Consider the following 13,684-nt stretch of genomic DNA (forward strand, 5'->3'; position numbering starts at 1 on the left):
GGGCCTGGTGGACCCTTCCTGTGCTTACACCATGGGCTCCCGCTTACAGCACCACATGGTCATGAGCACTGAGTGAGCGCAGCATTCTGAGAATGGCGTGTCCCGAGCTTCGGAAATAATCCTTCATTTGCAAACACTGGGGCTTGTGGTTAATAACATACTATGAGGACGTTTTCCCCAGATGATCCTGACATGGAACAGCTCCACAGAAGCTCGCTTTCTGCTCTGAGGAGCCCACGAGACATCCTCTGCAGCTGTGCTGACTGCCACCCACGTGGCCCACAGCTGTGCTGACTGCCACCCACGTGGCCCACAGCTGTGCTGATCTGCCTCCCCACGTGGCCCACAGCTGTGCTGACTGCCACCCACGTGGCCCACAGCTGTGCTGACTGCCACCCACGTGGCCCACAGCTGTGCTGACTGCCACCCCAGGTGGCCCACAGCTGTGCTGACCTGCCATCCCACATGGCCCACAGCTGTGCTGACTGCCGCCCACATGGCCCACAGCTGTGCTGACTGCCACCCACGTGGCCCACAGCTGTGCTGACTGCCGCCCACGTGGCCCACAGCTGTGCTGACTGCCACCCACGTGGCCCACAGCTGTGCTGACTACCACCCACGTGGCCCACAGCTGTGCTGACTGCCACCCACGTGGCCCACAGCTGTGCTGACTGCCACCCCAGGTGGCCCACAGCTGTGCTGACTGCCACCCACGTGGCCCACAGCTGTGCTGACTGCCACCCCAGGTGGCCCACAGCTGTGCTGACCTGCCATCCCACGTGGCCCACAGCTGTGCTGACTGCCACCCACGTGGCCCACAGCTGTGCTGACTGCCACCCACGTGGCCCACAGCTGTGCTGACTGCCACCCACGTGGCCCACAGCTGTGCTGACTGCCGCCCACGTGGCCCACAGCTGTGCTGATCTGCCTCCCCACGTGGCCCACAGCTGTGCTGACTGCCACCCACGTGGCCCACAGCTGTGCTGACTGCCACCCACGTGGCCCACAGCTGTGCTGACTGCCACCCCAGGTGGCCCACACTGTGCTGACCTGCCATCCCACGTGGCCCACAGCTGTGCTGACTGCCGCCCACGTGGCCCACACTGTGCTGACTGCCACCCACGTGGCCCGCAGCTGGGAAGGAGGCGGAGAATATTCTGCCGCACATGCATGCCGAGGCCACAGCCAACTGCAGACCAATGTGTCACAGCTCCCTCCCTCCCCAGCACCTGCGCTGCTCCACAGAGGGCAGCACTGAGAAGAGGAACTGACACTTGCACGCACACCTCCACCTGCCCCTCAGGGGGTCGTCAGCTTCGGCCTTGCAGACGGAGTGGCCGCGAGGCTGACCGTCCAGCATTGCCGGCTCCTGACGCGCTCCTGGGCCTGAGCTCCAGACACTCAACTCCCGGCCCCTGGAGACCTGACCGCCTCCCTGTGGCCCAACCCCGGGCAGCTCCCCGCTGCTCGGCCCCGTGTCCTTGTTACCTGGTCGTCGTGCTCCCTGGGTGAGAATGTCCAGTCGACCTTGGTCACGCGTTTCCCTTCCACGCTCTGGAACATGCAGCCCAGCAGGGCGGGCTCCCCCGCGTGCACCGTCAGCTCCCGGGAGGACACCATCAGGGCGTTCAGGCCCAAGAAATAGCCTGCAGAAGCCAAGGGCAAGAGGAGGCACCCTTAGGGACGTGCCGGGCGGCACAGACCAGTACCGGTCACCACGGGCCTCACACCTGCCCTCCCCGCTGGCCCAGCGAGGACCTGTGCGCAGAGGCCCTCACTCGAGGCAGCACGGCCTTTCGGAGGAGGGGACACCCTCTGGCCGCCACAGGGACCGGGTAAGGGCTCTGCGACACACACTACTGGCCCTCTCCTCTCGGCCCTCCCTTCCCCAGAATCCCCCACCCCACCCCACTCCTTTCACTACTGGCCCTCTCCTCTCGGCCCTCCCTTCCCCAGAATCCCCCACCCCACCCACTCCTTTCACTACTGGCCCTCTCCTATCGGCCCTCCCTTCCCCAGAATCCCCCACCCCATCCACTCCTTTCACTACTGGCCCTCTCCCATCGGCCCTCCCTTCTCCAGAATCCCCCACCCCACTCCTTTCCAAAGGAAGAAGAGAAGCCTGAGGTCCCTGCTTTCGGGCGGGTACTGAAACACCCACACACAGAAGCGATGTCCCTAGTTCCTGGTTAACCAACCGTCCCCATGGACAAAGCAGCTCCCGGCCTCTTCCCTCCCTCGCTGTTCGCTCGGTTCTTTGGTTCCTTCACAAACGCTCATCTCTGCACTCGCCGCTGCTTCTGGCCGCCACACGTGCGGGTCCTCGGGATCAGGCCTGCTGGGCCTTTGTGTCTGTCTCCTGCCACGCCCCCCACCCCAGCCCTGGCTCCCAGCAGATGGGGACACGCACGGTGCCAGCCCACTATCTCTGCACTGCTCCAGTCACTCCTCCTTTCACTACCAGGGAGAACCGTTAGATGGATACTCCTGTTTTCAGAAGACATGCTGTGTTTTCACAAGAAAGAGAAAATATCGCCAAGAAAGAAAGACACCTTTAGAGACGATGCTCACAGAAGGGGAGGCTGGGGAGAGGGAAAGGGACTGAGGACCAGCGATCAACAGTTTCAGAACAGCCCTGGGGATGGGAGGTACAGCACAGGAAACACAGTGATCTGTACTAATAAAAGGGTAATATGCTAATTAGACCAGGTCAACCAGACATCTTCCAGACATCCAACTTCCTTCTGGACAAAGCCACAGTGGCAGGGGCCAAGGCAAAGGCTGTTAGGAGTGAGGAGGCCAGCAGGGGAGCAAGCAGTAAGGGGCAAGATCAGGCTGGCACGGGGAGCAAGCAGTTGGGGGTAATCAGGCCATGGTGGGGAGAGGGGGGTACAGGGAGAGAGACAGTAAGGAACATTCAGGCCAGCAGGGGAGTGGTTAGGGAGTGGTCAGGCAGGCAGCCAAAGGCAGTTAGGGACAATCAGACAGGCAGGCAGAGGTGGTTAGGGGTGAGCAGGCAGTCAGGCAAGCAGGCAAGTGATTAGGAGCCAGTAGTCCTGGATTGTGAGAGGGATATCCAACTCCTGGTGGGATCTGGCCTAAACCGGCAGTCAGACATCCCCCAGGAATCCCAGATTGGAGAGGGTGTAGGTTGGGCTGAGGGACACCCGCTGTGCATGAATTTTGTGCACCGGGCCTCTAGTGTGTCTATATAAAACCCTAATATGCAAATAGACTGAATAGAACAACCAAGCAATCAGTTGCTGTGACATGAGCTGACCACTAGGGGGTGCATGTGGAACATGGTGGGTATCAGCAGCAGGTGGCAGAGCATGGAACATGGTGGCCATCGGCCATGGCAGGACAGTATAGCAGGTGAGTGGGGATGCCAGACCAAGGTGGGACACTGGTTGCTGTCATCGGGGTGAGCCTCTGGTGGTATTGAAAATTCTTTGCTCCCACGTGCCAGTCCCGCCCGACACTCACATCTACTGCTGGCACCGGCCCCAATTGCCCCACGCTGTCATCGGGTGCGAGCGGGGCTGGCATCGTCAGCACATGGGAGCAGCAGTAGCAGGAGTGGGGCTGCTGGAAGACAGGGGAGTGGGGCCACAGAAGGAGGGGCTGGACAGGGCACAGAGGATAGGCTGAGACCCGCCCTTTCAAGGTGCATGAATTTGTGCACTGGCCCCTGGTATTGTAATAACTGTGTATGGTGCCAGGTGGGCATTGGAAAGATCTGGGGGCACACTTCCTAAAATATATGATTGTCTGAGCACAATGCTGTAAATTATAACACAAAGATGAAATTTAAATTAAAGAGAAAAGAAAAAGAAAGAGAAGCTTAGATACTGGAGACAACGGGCACACAGCGGGGAGAGGGAAAATGAAAAGGGGACTCCAGACCCTCTGTAGAGAATTATTTGGGAAGAAATCAAAATGAGCTCCAAAAAGAGTTTGGAATTTGCTGTCAGGAGGAACTGAGAAGTTTGCGTGTGGAGGCTGTGAGGAAGGCTGTAAGGAGGGCTGTGATTGGCGCTGAGCACGCTGTGTGCAGGTAAAACGGTTTGTAGGAAGGCAGAGCGCAGCCTAAGCAAAGGGGCTCAGAGCGCCGGTGACTGTAGAGAAACGGCGAGGAAAAGGAGGCTTTCTAAGCGGAAGCTCTCCGCCCGGCACGAACCGCCAGCAAGTAACAGGGCGGGCGGCCTCCGCTGGCTGCGGGCACACCCTGGGGAATGCCGCAGACCTCTGCGAGTGTTTCCACCGCGAGAAAAGCTCTGACACCTGCACTTCCGTGTGTGCACGTGCGCTTTATGTATGTGTGCTCAGGCATGTTCGTGTACACATGTGTGTACACACGTGTCCACATGTATCCGTGTGTGCCTGGAACTAGAGCCAAGGCAGCTCTTTCGTGTGCCTGCTGAGTCTGTGTTTAGTCACCATCCTGGGTGAAAACGGTGGTAAAGAGAAAAGGGACAGGCCATGCGAGCAGAGCAGCTGGGGAGGGGAGGACGGGAGCAATGGGCAGGCTGGACATGACGGGCAAGAGCACCCGAGCTCTCGGCAACAGGGAGGCCGCCGGGCGGAGGCAGAGCAGGCATGGGGCCTGGAGGACCGGCAGGCGCTCGGGCGGCGGGAAGAGAGGCCCCGGCACAGAAACCACTCGAATCAGGAACGGGAACCAAGAAGGCTGCCCTGCTGAAGCAGGAAGCAATGACAGGGATCCTGGGGCTTTCTCTGGTGATTTCATTTCCTGATCTGACACCAGCGGTGAATTTAAAGATGATAATATGAGCCCTGGCTGGTGAGGGTCCTGGGCTCGATTCCAGTCAAGGGCATGTACCTTGGTTGCAGGCTCCTCCCCTGTCCAGACCCTGGTCAGGGCTCGTGCACGGGGCAACCAATCGATGTGTCTCTCTCACATCGATGTTTCCCTCCGTCTCCCCCTCTCTCTGCCACTCTCCCTGAAAACCAACGGGAAAACGTCCTCGGGTGAGGATGAAGAATAAAAATGAATGAAGAGATGATGGTTGAAGGGCAGGAAGGCAGAGGGAGGTTTCTCTGTCTCACAGGAGCCTGGGCCTTCCGGGGCCGACAGTGGCTTCTGAAACCACGGTCCCCACAGACTGCAGTTCCAGCTTAGGGGTCCCAGTTCCAGCAAACTGAGGGGAAATGAAAACACCCCAAATGGCTCTTCTCACGAGACTTCTGAGAAATCACCCCCCGCGCGCCCCCCCGCGCGCCCCCCTGGCTCCACTTACCCAGCAGCACTGGCCTCAGGGGGCAGAGCACGCTGCTCTCCATCTTCAGCCTGGAGAGAAAAGGGAAAACGTCAGAGCAGTTTCAAGGGAAGTTCATTCATGTCCCACACCAACAGCGAGACCCGAGCCGCCCGCCAGGCTCAGGGCGCAGTGCTGGCGGGGAGAGGCAGCGGCTCTGGAAGGCGGGGCTGGGCGGGGGCAGAGGTAATAGAAGCAAAGGAGCGAACCCCAGAGCAGCAGGCGGGGCTGCTATGAGGGTGGCTGGGGCTGCGGGAGTTGAGCTAGAAGGGAAGATGGGATGAAAGTTGCTTTTCAAGAGAGAAAAAAGCACATGGTGTCAGAATTCCCTGGCGAGATCAGCCCTGGGCATTCGACAGCTGGAGTTTCACCTGCACAGGCGGCGACGGGACCCTCAGCCTGGAACTGCCTGTACAGGGATGCAGACTGCCCAGGCCAGGGGTGGAGAGGGGCCTGTGCCTGGCTGGGGCAGCTCAGCTCTACGGCACTCTCAGCTCTACGGCACTCTCAGCTCTACGGCACTCTCAGCTCTACGGCACTCTCAGCTCTATGGCACTCTCAGCTCTGTGGCATTCACTCAGCTCTGTGGCATTCACTCAGCTCTATGGCACTCAGCTCTACGGCACAGAAGCCACAGGAAAGCCTCCTGCTCTCCCCGGTGATGCCTCCTGAGCCGGGGCCTCTGAGCAGAGTGAGAACTGGGCAGCCCGGCCGGGTGGCTCATTGGAGCATCATCCCATAGATACTTCTCTCTCACATCGATGTTTCTCTCTCTGAGATCCATAAACAGCCCTTGCTGGTTTGGCTCAGTGGACAGAGCATCGGCAAGGGTCCCAGGTTCGATTCTGGTCACGGGCACATACCTCAGTTACAGGCTCCTCCCCGGCCTGGACCCTGGCTGAGGCTCCTGCAGGAGGCAACCAATCGATGAGCTTCTCTCACATGGATGTTCGCTCTGTCCCTCCCTCTCTCTCCCACTCTCTCTAAAAACCAATGGAAAAATATCCTCAGGTGACCTTGTAAAAAAGATCTCCTGAAAGAGCCCTTACCTGTATTCTAATCAGCCACCGCCTCCACAAGGAGCACCAGGGTCCAACTGTCCAAGAAGGTCCGACCTGGGTCCCAACTTGGAGAAGTCAGGTGAAATCCTGAACCTCCGTCTCTCACCTATAACCTCAGCTACTAATACAAAGACCACCTCTAATAAAGTAATCGTGCTTTAAAAAATATAAAGCATACACACACACACACACACACACACACACATATATAATGACCCTAATGTGCAAATAGACTGAATGGCAGAACAACCAAACAACTGAACAGCCAGTTGCTATGATGTACGCTGACCACCAGGAAGCGCACGAGGAATGTGGCAGGCATTGGCCACGGTGGGATGGTGGAGCAGGTGAGCAGGGGCGCCAGACCAAGGCAGAGCACCGGTCACTGTTATTGGGGGGAGCCTCTGGTGGTTACTGGAAATTCTTTGCTCCCATGGCACGGTTCCACTGGGCACTCACTCCTGCTGCCGGTGCCAGCCCTGATCACTCAGCATTATCAGCAGGTGAGAGTGGTGGCTGCTGGCCCCAATGGCCCCTCAGGGCTTCTCCACCTCCCCTTGCTCCTGAGGGGCCATAGGGGCAGCAGCCACTGCTTGCACCTGCTGATGGCGCTGGTCCCACTCACACCCACTGTTGGACTGGCCCCATCACTCCATGACGTCAGTGGGTGCAAGCAGGGCTGGTGCTGTCAGTGTGTGGGAGCTGTAATGGCGGTGGGGAGTGCTGGCAGACAGGGGGCCAGGGGCTGGGCCGGGGTGTGGAGGATGGGCTGAGATCCGCCCCTGTGCCCACCACAGCCTCGCAGCCCACAGTTCCTTTTTTTTTTTTTTTTAAATATATTTTATTGATTTTTTTACAGAGAGGAAGGGAGAGAGATAGAGAGCCAGAAACATCGATGAGAGAGAAACATCGACTAGCCGCCTCCTGCACACCCCCTACCGAGGATGTGCCCGCAACCAATGTACATGCTTTTGACTGGAATCGAACCTGGGACCTTTCAGTCCGCAGACCGATGCTCTACCACTGAGCCAAACCGGTTTCGGCCAGTTCCTTTTAAGGTGCACGAATTCGTGCAATGCGCCCCTAGTAACCACATAAGATCCTATTGTTTATAACCTGAAAGGAAATAGTCTGAAGCTTTGGGGGGGGGGGGGGGGGTTTAGAGCATCTACTTTTAGAAGAATAGCAAATAATTGATTTAAATGAACTGGAAACTTGTAAGTTTCCATTTCTGAATCCCATCCCAGCAATGTCGAAAATGACTACACTGACACAGATACACCAAAAGTGACGGTAAGTTTCCCCCCACACAGTACACCTAATCCAAACACGGGCCCCTAAAGTCACCACAGCCCTGTTCCTGCCCCGTGACCCCCCACTCACCGCCACACACATGGTGAGCATGATCACAGCGTGCCATACCTGTAGCACACCACCCCCGGGACCTCCAGGAATCCCGGCAAGCAGTTCTCAGAAGCTCCCCACACACAGCACCATCTGCACAGAGAGGCGGTGCCCCCTCCGTGACTAACACCAACCACATCCATCCACACGCCTGAGGCAGGACCACCGGGGAAGGGCTGCCACAAAGACCACCGGGTGGAAATCACCTTAGATCCCCTGCGACTGCACCCGGCCATTGTCAGAGGAAACAGCCACCCCCAAAGGACCCCGGATCTGATCACCAAACTCACATCACTCAGAGCCAAACCCAAGCCACTTTCAAACAAACCCTAGGAGCTGTGAAAACCATCTGATGAATAACAGCCATTTCTGTTCTAAACTCTCAAATGCATCACTGGCTGTATAAATGAATGAAGCATGATTTAATGAAGAAAAAAAGCACAAAATGAATTCTTTAAAAACTATTGTCCCAGGTCAGATCTTCCATTAGCTAATTCTTTGATCTTTGGGAAATCAATCTATCTACGCCTTTTCCTTCACAGTAAAGGCTCGGACTTTTTTCGTTGTTGTTAATCTTCACTCAAGGATATTTTTTCCATTGATTTTTAAAGAGAGTGGAGGGGTCGGGGGAGAAAGAGAGAGAAACATGGATGTGAGAGAGAGACATTGATCAGTTGCCTCCTGGAGGTGTCCCAACCGGGGCAGCCAGAGTCAGGGATCAAACCTGCAGCCCAGGTACATGCTCTTGACCAGGGATTGAACCTGTGATTCTTTGGTGCTAGAGCCGACACTCCAACTCCTGAGCCACAACAGCTAGGGCAAAGGCTCCGCCTCTTTTGCCCCTCGTTAGTGTAGCCCCCACTAGACATCGGTAGTCAATATGCAGGAAAGCAGGGTGCGTTCCCGCCAGGTGTTTAAGGCTCACAGCAGCCCCAGGAGGCGTTACAGAGGAGGAAACTAAGGCGCAGGCCGGTGAGTGACTTGCCTGCTCACACATCCAAGTGGCAGAACCAGGATCCAAGCACGGCCCCGCCCCGCCCCGCCCCTCATGGCACCTTCATGTCTGCAGAGGAACCTGAGCACCTCCTGCTCCCGCTTCAGCTGTCCCACCCGCTCACCCTCACCCCGTCCACTGGCTCCTCTCTCAGCCTCCGGCAATGTCACTTCCTCAGGAGCCCTCTCCGACCCCAGATGCCGGGGCCCAGGTTTTCTGGTTTTGTTTTTTCCTGTTTCTATTCTGTTGTTGTTTTTAGTAATTCGTTACTGTTGAAAGTATTACGTATGTCCCCTTTTTCCCCATTGACCCCTTCCAGCCCACCCTGCCCCCTGCCCCAGGCCCTTACCACCCTCCCACCCACCCACACACTGTCTGTGCCCAGGGGCCATGCAGAGATGCAGACTCACCCTCCCCCGCCTTCCCTCTGCGCCATGCCCCATGGCTCTGGGTCCACTCCGTCCATCAGTTCATTTTGCTAATTAGATTCCTCATATGAGTGAGGTCATGTGACACGTGTCTTTCTCTGACTGACGGACTTCACTCAGCATGAGGCTCTCCAGGCCCCTCCGTGCTATCTCAATAGGCTCAGTTTTTAATAGCGCTATTGACCATTCCTCTTCTAGGCAGTGGTGGGCAAACTCATTAGTCCACAGAGCCAAATATCAACAGTACAACTATTGAAATTTCTTTTGAGAGCCAAATTTTTTAAACTTCAACTTCTTCTAATGCCACTTCTTCAAAATAGACTTGCCCAGGTCGTGGTATTTTGTGGAAGAGCCACACTCAAGGGGCCAAAGAGCCGCATGTGGCTCGTGAACCGCAGTCTGTCATTAGTCACCATTCTAATGACCTATTGCTGTGAACGCTTGTTTGATTAAAGCCCCCCCCATTCAAGACTAAAAGCTTCAGGAGGCCATCACTGTGGTATGTGACCCCCTCCCCAGTGCCCGCATGGGGAAGGCCCAGGAGGGGCCGGTGGCCACTGACCCAGGAGGCGATGGCACAGGGCCAGGGACACACTAGTCGAGTTTCAATGTCCTAGTTAGTTGGCAATTATTCAGAAATTCCTATCACATATACAGGTGTCCCAAAAATGTATACACACTGATTTCTATTACATTTTGAAAACAAAATGTATTTTAATAAACGCTGCCTTTATAATTATTCAGCATATATATATTCATATATATATCATATACATATGTAATATATATATATATATTACATATGTATATGATAGGAATTTATTTTTTCTCTTTAATTTATTTTTCCCATACACCCCCTCCACCTCCACCCACCCCCATAATCACCACACAGTTATCCATGTCCATGAATTCCTTCTGTTTTTCCTTTTTTGCTCAATCCCTCATTTCCCCTGCCCTCCCCCACCTCCCAAGAGCTGTCTGCCTGCTCTCTAGAGTCTGTATTTTACTTGTTAGTTCAGTTTGTTCATTAGGTTCCACATATTAGTGAGACCGTATGGTACTTGTCTTTCTCTAACTGCATAATGCACTTAGCATAATGCTCTCCAGATCCATCCAAGCCGTCGCAATGGGTAACATTCTCTTCCATTTGTATGGCTGAGTACTGTTCCATTGAGCAAATGTACCGCAGCTGTTTTATCCACTCATCTGCTCAGGGCACTTGGGCTGCTTCCGAACCCTGGCTATTGTAAATATGAAGATAGGGGTGCACATATTCTTTCAAACTGGCGTTGCGTGTTTCTTCGGAAGAATTTCCAGAAGTGGAATCACCAGGCCATAGGCAATTTCACTTTTAATCTTTTGAGGAACCTCCAGTTTCCCACAGAGGCTGCACCACTCTGCACCCCCACTCACAGTGCACAGGGGTTCCTTGTTCCCCACATCCTCACCAGCATTGTCGTCTGTGATTCACTGATGATGGCCATTCTGACAGGTGTGAGGCGGTGGCTCACTGTCATTCTCCTTTACCTCTCCCAGGTGATTAGTGACCTTGAGCATCTTTTCATCTCTATTGGCCATCTGTGCGTCCTCTTTGGAGAAGTGTCTGTTTAGATCCTTTGCCCATTTTAAATTGGATTGTTTCTTGATGTTGTTTTATAAGTTCTTTATAAATTTTTTATATTAAGTCCTATCAGATGTGTTATTGGTGAATATGTTCTCCCTTTCGGTGAGCTACCTTTTCATTTTGTTGGTTTGCTTTGCTGTGCAAAAACTTTTTAGTTTGATGTAGTTCCATTTGTTTATTTCTTCTTTTGTTTCCCTTGCCTGAGGAGATATATCAGAAAAAAATATTGCTATAAAAATATCCAAGATTTTACTGCTATGTTTTCTCCTAGGAGTCTTAGGGTTTCGAGCCTAACATTTAAGTCTTTATTTCATTTTGAGTTTAGTCTTGTCTTTTGTGTGGTGTAAAAAAAGGTGGTCTAGTTTCACTTTTTTGCACACATTTGTCCAAATTCTCCAACACCATTTATGGAATAGACTGTCCTTTCCATTTATGTTTTTGCCTCCTTGTAAAATATTAATTGATTGTAAAGGTGTGGGCTTATTTCTGAGCTCTGTATTCTGTTCCATTGATCTAAGCGTCTGTTTTTATGCCAGTGCCAAGCTGTGTTATTTACTACTAGAGGCCCAATACACGACATTTGGGCACAGGCAGGGTCCCTAGGCCTGCCTGGCAATCAGAGCCCATCTGTGGGGCAATCCAGGGGGGACCCCCAACTGGCACCCACCTTGGCTGGCCTAGCACCACCCACTCACCAGCCCCACCCCTGCCACCACCACAGGTCGCCTCCCACAGAAGGAGCGACCAGCAGGGCAATCGGGGGAGCCCCCACTGGCATCTGTCTTGGCTGGACTGAGATCTTGGGCTGGAGGCAGGTCCTGTGTTGAGCATCGTCCCCCTGGTGGTCAGTGTACATCATAGCAACCGGTTGTTCTACCTGTCTTTCTGCCATGCAGTTGATTTGCATATTAGGCTTTCATTATATACGATGGCATTGCAGTACAGTTTGACATTAGGTAGCATTATTCCTTCAAGTTTCTTCTTCTTTCTCAAGATCGCTCTTGCTATTCAGGGTCTTTTGTGGTTCTGTATAAATTTGTGGAATATTTGTGATATACACCCTGGTGTCTTGACAGGAATTGCATTGAATCTGTAGATTGCCTGGGGTAGTATGAACATTTTAAGGTGTTAATTCTTCCTACCCATGAACAGGTATGTTTCCATTTATTTGTATCTTCTTCGATTTCTTTTTTCAGTGTCTTATTATTTCCAAGTGCAGGTCTTATACATCTTTGGTTAAATTTCATTCCTGTGTATTTTATTCTTTTTTAAGCACTGAAAATGAAATTTTTTTCTCAGTTTCCCTTTCTAATAGTTCATTATTGATGTATAAAAATGATTTCTGGATATTTCTTTTGTATCCTGCTACTTTACAGAATTCATTAATCTGTTCTAGTATTTTTTGGAGGCATCTCTAGGGTTCTCTATATACAGTATCATGCCATCTGCAAATAATGACAGTTTTATTATTCTTCCTTTCTAATGTGGATGCCTTTTATTTCATCTTCTTGTCTGATTGCTGTGGCTAGGACTTCCAGTACCATGTTGAGTAAGAGTGGTCAAAGTGGGCATCCTCGTCTTGTTCCTGATCTTAAGGGGAGCAGCCGTTGTTTTTGCCCATTGAGAATGATGCCGGCTGTGGGTTTGTCTTATATGGCCTTTATTACATTGAGGTATGTTCCCCCTATTCCACTCTGAGAGTTTTTATCATGAACGGGTGCTGGATTTTATCAAATGCTTTTTCTGCATCTATTGATATGATCATGTGGTTTTTATCCTGCATTTTGTTTATGTGGTGTATCACATTTATTGATTTGCAGATATTGTGCCAAATTTGCATCCCCCAGAATAAATCCCACTTGATCATGGTGTATGATCTTTTTAATGTATTGCTGGACTCAGTTTGCGAGTAATTTATTAAGGATTTTAGCATCTATGTTCATCAGATATTGGCCTATGATTTTAATTTTTGTAGTATCTTTATCTGGTTTTAGAATTAGTATCATGCTGGCCTTGTAAATGAGCTTAGGAGTCTTCCCTCCTCTTGAATTGTTTGGAATAGCTTGAGAAGGATAGGTGTTATTCTTCGAATGTTTGGTAAAATTCGCCTATGAAAGCCAGTGGTCCAGGACTTTTGTTTGTTGGGAGTTTTTCTTATTACTCTTTAATTTCAGTAGTTGTATCTGTCTATTCAGATCTTCTGATTCTTCCTGATTCATTTTGAAAGATTATGTTTCTAGGATTTTATCCATTTCATCCAGATTATCCAATTTGTTAGCATTTAGCTGCTAATAATATTTTCTTACCATCATTTGTAAGATGCTTGATATTTCAATTTTCTTGAATATTTTGAGAATTTTGTCTTCCTAACATGTGGTCTATCCTAGAAAATGTTACATGTGCACTTGAAAAAATATATATCCTGCTGCTTTGGGGTGAAATGCTTTGAAGATATCAATTAAATCCATTTTGATCTAGAGTGTCATTTAAAGCTGCCATCTCCATGTTGATTTTATGTCTGAAAGATCTATCCATTGATGTTAATAAGGTGTTAAAATCTCTACTATAACTGTATTACTGTCAATCTGTCCTTTTGTGTCCATCAAGATTTGGTTTAGATATTTAGGTGTTCTATGTTGGGTGCATAGTGTTTACAAGGGTTATAACCTCCTGTTGTTTTGCTCCTTTTATCATTATGTAGTGGTCTCCTTTGTCTCTTACTATCAGCTTGCTTTTAAAGTCTATTTTGTCAGATATAAGTATTGCTACCCCAGATTTTTTTCCCTTTCTGTTTGCATGAAATACCTTTTTCCATCCTTTTATTTTTAGTCTGTGTCTATCTTTCATTCTCAAGTGGGTCTCTTGAAGACAGCATATATATGGGTCTTGTTTTC

At 51.6% G+C, this 13,684-nt stretch overlaps 1 protein-coding gene across 1 annotated transcript in view; it reads right to left on the reverse strand.

The window, feature by feature from the left end:
- Window positions 1-13,684, reverse strand: part of LOC118710577 (junctional adhesion molecule-like) — a 60,751-nt gene that overhangs the window by 14,368 nt on the left and 32,699 nt on the right. Inside the window, exons 5-6 of the mRNA XM_036423115.2 lie at window positions 5,262-5,311; window positions 1,495-1,646 (exon numbers count right to left, since the gene is read on the reverse strand). Of these exons, the coding sequence (XP_036279008.1) occupies window positions 1,495-1,646; window positions 5,262-5,311 (202 nt within the window). The remainder of the gene's footprint in view (window positions 1-1,494; window positions 1,647-5,261; window positions 5,312-13,684) is intronic.

Source organism: Pipistrellus kuhlii, unplaced genomic scaffold, assembly GCF_014108245.1.
Source record: "Pipistrellus kuhlii isolate mPipKuh1 unplaced genomic scaffold, mPipKuh1.p scaffold_m20_p_77, whole genome shotgun sequence".
Taxonomy (NCBI): domain Eukaryota; kingdom Metazoa; phylum Chordata; class Mammalia; order Chiroptera; family Vespertilionidae; genus Pipistrellus; species Pipistrellus kuhlii.